At 40.9% G+C, this 8,583-nt stretch overlaps 1 protein-coding gene and 2 non-coding genes across 3 annotated transcripts; 2 read left to right on the top strand and 1 right to left on the bottom strand.

Moving 5' to 3' along the window:
- The first annotated feature begins 1,055 nt into the window (after positions 1 to 1,055).
- On the top strand, positions 1,056 to 2,497 carry LOC119558551. Its single transcript, XM_037872020.1, has 2 exons — positions 1,056 to 2,098; positions 2,157 to 2,497. Exons 1-2 carry the CDS (start codon positions 1,072 to 1,074, stop codon positions 2,351 to 2,353), a joined length of 1,224 nt encoding a protein of 407 aa, XP_037727948.1. The 5' UTR covers positions 1,056 to 1,071; the 3' UTR covers positions 2,354 to 2,497.
- Positions 2,498 to 5,487: 2,990 nt separating this feature from the next.
- Positions 5,488 to 5,560, bottom strand: Trnar-ccu. Its single transcript has one exon. It is a non-coding gene; the product is annotated as a tRNA-Arg (tRNA).
- Positions 5,561 to 5,998: 438 nt separating this feature from the next.
- Trnar-ccu lies at positions 5,999 to 6,071 on the top strand. The gene has a single exon. It is a non-coding gene; the product is annotated as a tRNA-Arg (tRNA).
- The last annotated feature ends 2,512 nt before the right edge of the window (positions 6,072 to 8,583 follow it).

Raw genomic sequence — 8,583 nt, forward strand, 5'->3', positions numbered from 1 at the left:
AATTTCTATATGCACAGCTTAGGGAAACTTTACAGTAAACAAACAGAAAATAGAGTGAACCTGGGAACTTTCACTTTGCAGTCGTCATCTTCCTACATTTGGCATGTATTTCCCTTATGTACGACAGCTTGTTTGAGTCCTTGTTGTAAGCAGTAAACTCTCAGTTGTATAATGCATTCATTTGGTCATCCCAAACACAGACACAGCAGGAACTTTAATTATAAATAATTACATGGGGTCGAAGTAGGGGCTGAAATGCACTCGGTTATAGAGAGGATGAGGGGTATTCGCACCATACTCTGGGCAAGTGTTATTAATGAAGAGTAATGCGGCAGTAAATATTTGTTAATGAAATTAGTATTGCCAGCCCACTAGATCGGATGTGTGAAATATACTTAAAGCCTTCCACATTTAAGATATACTCTAAACCTCTTACTTGTCACCTCTTACCCGCTTATCAATAAATTCCTCCAATTTGGAAGTCTTTGGATGAAGTATACTTTTAATGAGCAAATTTAAGAAAGTCTACAAATGCAATTAAATTAGTGCTGGTATAATATCCCTAACAGAATAGATCTGTAGGCAAATATATATTTAGTTACGGTGAAATAAATCAAGATGTGTTTTATCTAACAGACCTGTTATATTATTTCAGTTAACATTTACCTAAGACGCCTTTCTAGGCTTGTATTTCATGTAATATATCAATGTTTGTACGCCTTTTGCATGATATGACAGATAGCAACTAAACAGTGGAAAGCAGAATTAACAATGTAGACTTTATTGTAAGATAAAGCAGAATTGTGGAAAGCAGAATTGACAATGTAGATTTCGTTGTGCGATAACATACAATTTGCTATTACAAATCTTATCACGCTTTTTATTTTGGCTGATAAGAACTTATGTATTACTTCCATATATAAAAGTGTAATCCAGAGCGAAAGCGTTATCTGCTATTACAATTCTAATCGCGATTTTAATTGTGACCGATAAGAACACATTTCTTCCAAATATATAAGTGGACCCTAGAGCGAAAGCTTTAGAGGTTCGAGAAACCCCATCACGTAAACAATGCTACCCACTTGGCTGACCGAGGAGTACCTAGAACAAAGGTTGAGGACATATTACAAGGATGATCAGCTCAAGGTTCTCAAAATCTTGGCCAAACCGGCGACGGAAAAAGGTCAGAACTATATGAGCCTCATGACCCGTATTCACGTGGACTATCAGCAGAGTGATGGACTGGTTCAGAAAAGGTCCTACATCGTCAAGCAAGCCCTATCCGAAAATGTTCCCCAAGCCAAGGTTTTCGTGGAGTACGATGTGTACAACCGGGAAATGGACATGTACGAGTTCGTCCTGCCAAAAATGAAGGAACTGCTCCAGGAAGCTGGTCTTAAAGGAAAGATTGCTGCAGATGCCGTCGCCGTGGACCGGGAATATAGCACCATGATACTGGAAGATCTATCGCAGTATAATTACGTTAATGCGGATCGAGTAAAGCAGCTAGACCTGGCTCATACCAAACTAACTTTGGAAATGTTGGCCAAGTTTCACGCCGCATCCATAATCCTGATTCAGCGCCATCCGAAACTTCTATCCAAGTGCTTTAATACCCATTTCTTTTCGCGTGACAAAGAGGGCTATACCGAGGTATACCAGGGTGTATTCCGGGCCTTCTTAAGGTTTATAGATGAACAACCAGATTTAAAGCGAAGCTATGGGGACAAATTGGAGAAATTGCATAATTTCATTATGGAGTATGGGGCTAGGGTCTTTGAAGTGAATGAAGAAGAACTGCAAACTTTGATCCATGGTGATTGCTGGACCACCAATATTATGTTTCAGTACGATAATGCGGGTAATCCCCGGAAAGCCGTAGCTATAGATTTTCAATTCAGCAACTGCACCTCCCCCGCCATCGACTTGCACCACTTCTTCACCGTTTCCCTCAGGGAGGAATTTCAGGACATGGAGTCAGAACTCGTTGACAAATATTATAGCGATCTGAAAGCAAATTTGGAAAAGCTTTCGTATACGGGCTTATTTCCCAGCCTCACGGAGTTCCGACTTCAGTTCGAACGTCGCCGATTTATGAGTAAGTAAAGTGAAACTAATTAGGTAAACGTATTGCTTTACACATTATCACTTTATAGCCCTGTTGTCTCATCTCTTCAAACCTGTTATTATCTACAATGGCGATGAAGTGACCTCAGACTTTTCAAGTTTGTATAAAGAAACTGAAGAGGGTCTTCGGTTTCAGAAGTCCATCCATGCCAGCGATATTGTGATCAGAAGTTCAACTAGATTGCTAGCCATTCTTGATGGCAAGGGTCTCTTGGATCTGCAGTAGGTTAAGCCATTTCAATCAAATTCGTAGTCTTATAAGTATAAGAAAATATGTTTACAAAAAAACTTTACCTATCCTTTATTTTGTTGTACTTTAAAATAATACGTTAAGTAAGAACAATATTATTTTTGACATCTTTGGCAATGTATTATTACAGATCATTATAGTTAAAAATTGTAACCTTAAATACATGTAGGTACAATATTAATAACCTTTCAAGTTCGTAGCTCTCCGCCTGGTCTTTTTCCTAGAGATGGGTTATATTTCCCCATCTCAATATTTTTTCAGACTCCGCAATCTCGAACCGCATCTTTTACATGGCCAAACACTCATCCGGAGTTATGGTGGGCAGTATTTTCCAGGTGCAGCGCTGCCAATATCGTGTTATCCATTCTAATTAGCCCTGCCCATGCTCGTGGGCCATCATTCGGCCGCCTTAGCCCTCGATCCTCTGGCACATTTAGGCCGGGCCAAGAAGGCGCAGACGCTGATAATTTACATTGGCCATTCGGCGCTTAGCAAGCACTAAATTCAGCAGTGCCCCTTGGCCAAAGACGAAGCCACATAAACTTGGCCGGCAGTCTTCTGAGCTGGGAACTGCCTATATGCATATGGCCCTCTCTGCGGCCTGCTGGCCAATTAATTTACGCGCACTTGGCAAGCACTTTGGCTTAGAGAGATGCGGCACGATGCTTATCGGGGGATTAGACCTATATCATTTCATTATTATTTGCCCGCTAACGGTGGTGCATGGGGCGCTCCCTTTGGTGGGCTCGTCGCGCTGATGTTGGCAACATTTCTAAATTAATTAGCCGAGGACGAGGGGCTTGGCTGCGGCTCCCGGGTTGAGCAACCAATTTTGACAGCATCAGCCAAAAAAAAAAATGGCAAAAAGTTGCAAAAAATGGCAAAAAAGTGGCAGCAAATATAAAGAGAAGAAAGGAAAAGCCAGTTAACATTTCGGTAGTCGGCGTCGGAGGCCCTCTTATCTTTAAGCCACACGATGCCAGGCGACGTCGACGACAACGACAATTTATTGACAAGACAATGGCGCTCAGCGTATGTAATTAATCTCGACATAATCTGAGTAGATAATTTCTGCCGCTCGTTGTTTGTTTGCCGTTGCTTGTTGCAGATGCCTTGGCTTTGTTGCTTTTGCTTTTGGCCCGGCCTGTTGGTGTTGTTGTTGCTTGTGGCCCGTTTGTTGCCCGTTTGTGGCAATCCGCTGGCGGTCTATTTTGGTGTGTGTTTGCCTCCTCGGCAGCCGCTTCTTTGGTCATGTTCTTTTATAGCCCGGCCCAGTGCGATCCGGGCCCTGTCAGCTTTATGAAGTGCGCAGGCAGCCCATAGAGGGCTAGGGACAGCGATATTGTCCTTTTACGGCCTTCCCCCACATAGCTGGCCTTTTTCAATTAAGTAAAATGCAACAAATGCAATCTGCGGAGCATTCCATAAACCTCGCAGAATGCCTTTTCGACCCCAACCCCCCCTCGAAAACCATTTCGTTTCCCCGCTCTATATAGAAGAGCACCCGGACTTTGGCCTAGTTTCCGCGGGGTGCTAAAGTACCCTTGCCATTAATTCTGCAAAAAGTTTTCACTCTGAGGTGGGGCGTATGGGTGTATAGGGGCGAGTGGAATTCTTTCCCTTGCTGCAGGAATGCTTCCTCTAATGGGTATGCAATGGCAGCCCTAGTTCAAAACATATCCAACTAAATTAATTGTACTTATAGGAATAACATGGAATCGAAAATACTTTATCCTGTAACTATAAAATACTTAATCTAAAAAAAATGTTATAAATGAAAATCAACTGTATAGTCCTTTATGACATTCTTTGATACACCTTTAGTCATTATTATTATTATTATTTTTTATGAGAGCCCCTATTTTTTTATATACATATTTATTTCAAGTATTTTTATTCATAAACTAGTGTTTAATACAAAAATAAAGTATTTAATTTCACATAATAATAGAGAGATACTTCCAAGTCGAAAGCTCCCCATTTTTTACTTAATGGATTATGCGTACGTGGGAAAGTTGAATTCGTATCAAAAATTCAGTATGAATTGTTATAATGCAGGCAGTGGGGCAACCCCTGCCCCTCCCCCCTTCCCACCAGCAACATGCAACAATGAATTTACATTAATGATGAGACTGCCTTACAGCCCGCTGTTAACCTACCCCGGATCCCAACTTCCGTGCATCCTCAGCCAAAGTTTTGCTGAATCGTAAAGCAAATGAAACTATGCGAGGCACAGTTTTATTTTTTAGTATTTTTTTTTTGGCCTGCCAGCCTGTATGCAATTTTAATGCTTATGGCCGAAGCTTCCATCTAACCACCTCCCAGCCAGCCAACTCAGTCCCAATCCGGCGATGCCCGTGCATCCTTGGCTCCCTGGGTGGCCATTTGGACGGCGTTGGCAAATTTTACGACCATGCATATTTCAGATAGCGAAAGTGAAATTATGAGCCGCAATTTTTGGCAAACTTTTAAAGTGGATGGATTTCATCCCGGGCCAGGCCACACCCACCCGCTCCCACGCCCACTGGCGGTGCATCCACCTAAACGCCGGCATCCAGGCGACGCCGTTTTTGACAACTCATCAGAAAGCTGATTGCCATTTAAGAGCCGGGGTGAAAATGCCTGAAAACGATATTAGAAGACGATGGCTGGCACTCGTAAAGTTGTTAAATTAAGTGGAAGTGGCACAGCGAAATGTCAACTGCTGTGACGAGTTTCCATGGTTTATGTTCGGCTTGGGGGGGCCGGCATTTGGGAGCGGCACTCCGATAATCTGGTTTGATGGAACACTGCCAATGGCTTGCGAAGTAGTCACCCACTTTCACCGACACCCACGGGAAAATTTCAAACATTCTTTACGTTTTTGTTCCATACTGTAGCTAATCAGTGGGACTTCAAAGTACTTTATCAAGAATTGTAGCACTCTATATTACCATCATAAGGCCATGGTGAATGGAATTGAAATAAACATTTTTTTCTTAAGATAAGGCTCCACAATATTTGCGAAATTAAATTTATTTCTTTTTAACTAGCTACCATAGTGCGATAATATTTCTTATCAATAGCTCTTATGTTAAAAAATAAAAAAAGAAAAAAAAAGTACTTCACTTTACCCCAGATGGGACTCGAACCCACAATCCCCGGCTTAGGAGGCCGATGCCTTATCCATTAGGCCACTGGGGCATGTGCTTGTGGCTGTCAAAATGCCCACATGAAACTCGGGGCGTACAAGAATGAGCAAGCAATAAAACAAGTAAAAATATTTTTTGGTGTTTTGAATTTAATTTTGTGGCGAAGCAACTGTTTAAACAAACATACATATGTATGTGCATAACTTACTAAATATTTGGGTTATGTTTACTCTATGGCTCAAGTGTTTATCGTTTCTTTTTAATGACAAAGGTTTGATGTTCTTTATAAAGAATATTCTGGATCCAAGTACCTATGTTATTGCTGAAATATCAACACAGGTAAATTTCATCATGGTTTATTTCCACCCCGAAAGGTGTTCAATAAACAAACACGTTTTGCGCTCCCTTCTGAATATTTCGTTCGCTGAGTGACTCACCCATGACGTTGCGCCGTAAGCTGAAAATAGCATTTTGCCGGCCGGTAGAACATGCCCCAGTGGCCTAATGGATAAGGCATCGGCCTCCTAAGCCGGGGATTGTGGGTTCGAGTCCCATCTGGGGTAAAGTGAAATCCTTTTTTTTTCAGTCTTACATATACATTTTTTTTTTGAAAAGCTAGTTGTACAAAACTCTAAATTAAAAATATTCAGGTGGATTATAAACCAATTTATGATAATTGTAATGACACTGATAAGAAGATGTAAGTAAATTTAAGTATCTTATATTCAATAATTATTTACTATTCCATATTCTTCATCAGTGAAAGGAAATGCTACTGCGGTTACGTTGCATACTTAAGTCGGGGATCCCTAACTTGTTAAAAATAGATAAAGTAGCTACCGCTTGGCTCATTTGCTATATGCAAATCGAAATTACATAATCTGGAGCACTGACAGCAGCAACTGTCTGCGGTGTCTGCTGTCTGTCTCTGCGACTATTGTATTGATTTTTTATACCATACATATTTATTGTTGTTTTTCTGCTAGTCTATGGGTAAACGGCGCATTTATTTATTACAACTACATTAAACCGAAAATGTCACGACATTAATTTCGCAAATGCGATTAATAAACGTCAGCATAATGTCATTGTTTGCAAATGCCCCAAAGAGGCGATTGTAGTTGTTGTTTGGGGCAGCCATTATGTACAAGCCATTGACCACAAGTCAAGTAAAGTCAAGTCAAGTCTGGGCCAAAAAGCCAGTGCCAGACAGACAGACAGACAGGCAGTGCAAACATGATTTACACCCATCCATTGTCTGTGTTCCCAAATTGTCGGGGCAAAAAGTCAGCTGGAAATAGCGAAAAACCAAAATCCACTAAGGTGTTTGAGCTGTGCGTGTGCCACAATTTCGAGAAGCGACCCGTTTCGACCTACTTTTGGCATCTGGGGTCTGGTTGGCCACCTGAATCGCGGACCGCTAATGAGAGACCCGGAGGAAATTAAAAACTGGCAAATTGCAAAAGGGCGGAGGAGGGGAAAAATCGGGGGAGCGGCTGCTGTGACAGAAAGCCTTGAAATGTCGCTGGGCGAAACAGTTTTCCAGACCACAAATCGCTTTGGCAGCCGGGCGCATGCAAAAAGCCAATCTTGATTACAATCAATACGGATATCAGGCTGTCCAAGGACTTCTGGGGCGGTGGGAGTGGTTTTTGCCAGGGAGGTGGTACCTGGTTGCATGTTGCCCGGCGATAAAGATCAAATGAGAAATGGATGTCGCCGACGCAGAACCCAGATGACGGGTTCGTTGCATGCTGCGTAGATATTTGCATCGCTGAATCCCGCCGGTGACAAGATTTGTGAGCCCCCAGCTGCAAATCGGAGCGAGGCAAGTAGCTGCCGGCCCGCAATTAACAAGCTCGACGGCACTGCCCAGAACATGCTTCAAAAACACTTCAGATCTACCAGATAAAATTGGATCAAAATGGGAAGATATATAATAAATATTCCAACCATATAAAAATATGATACCAATTAAAGATCTACATAGAAAAGAAGTAGAAGAATTTCAGTTCCTAAAGTTTATTAATATTGGATCAGCATATGAAGATATATAATAAATATTCCCACAAAATAATTATGATACTACTACATAGAAAAAAAGTAGAAGAATTTTACTTCTTCAAGTTTATTAATCTTAAAACGATTTTGCAATCTTTTATATTTTCATATTTTTTAAAAAGAATCAGAATAAGAAGATATATAATAAATATTCCAACAAGATAATTATGATACTAATTAAAGATCTATGTACATAGGAAAAAGTATAAGAACTTGAGTTCTTCAACTGTAAGTGTAAATTATTAGAATTCTAGTAATCTATCTATTTAATTCTATCTAATCAAAACATCTTCTGTTTTGTATATTAAAGCTAAAACAGGCAACGAAACTTTTTTTTTTATGATATCGTGTAGAATGTTTTTTGTAGTTTTATGTTTACAGTTTGTTCTATGTATGTTTATATATCTTATATTATGATTACTAAAATAAAATTCCATGTGTTTAAGAAGTTCTGAAAACAAAAGCTTAAATCGTGAGGCCTATTCCCCCATCGAAATCCGTTAATATGACAATTTGGCATCACAGAAGCTCATTTCAAACTTCGTTTGCAGGAGATTTCGCACCAATACAATCGGACCTCAATTTCAATTTCAATTCGTTTATGGCTAGGATCGATTTTACTTGATTACCTCCACCGAAATTCAAATTTTCTCGGCTCGTCAAACAGGTTAGCCGCTGGAGACTCGGTAGACGTGTTCGCTTGATGTACCTACAACTAATTGACAGCTTCCAGTTCGATTGGAAAAAGCCGTTAACAGAATTTCGTGATATGTCACGCGCCGGGCAATGAGCATATGAAAAGTTGCAGCCATAAACCTGCCCACATCTTCGAATCCACCTCAATTACTCGGCCGCTGTGCAGACCGTAAATTATTTTGCCTGGCTGTGCAAATTAATTTCAACTAACTGACAGACTAGCCGGGTCTCTCGAACGGCATTCGATTGCCGGCCAGCATTGGCTGTGTATATATATATATTTTATGAGCGGGTTGGGGTACCCCGCCCACCTGGCCG

Source organism: Drosophila subpulchrella, unplaced genomic scaffold (genome assembly GCF_014743375.2).
Source record: "Drosophila subpulchrella strain 33 F10 #4 breed RU33 unplaced genomic scaffold, RU_Dsub_v1.1 Primary Assembly Seq11, whole genome shotgun sequence".
In the NCBI taxonomy this organism is placed as follows: Eukaryota; Metazoa; Arthropoda; class Insecta; order Diptera; family Drosophilidae; genus Drosophila; species Drosophila subpulchrella.

Coding starts and splice junctions, on each gene's coding strand:
- LOC119558551 (XM_037872020.1), top strand. CDS start 1,072: ATGCTACCCACTTGGCTGACCGAGGAGTACCTAGAACAAAGGTTGAGG. Junction 2,099..2,156: donor CGAACGTCGCCGATTTATGA/GTAAGTAAAGTG, acceptor ATCACTTTATAG/CCCTGTTGTCTCATCTCTTC.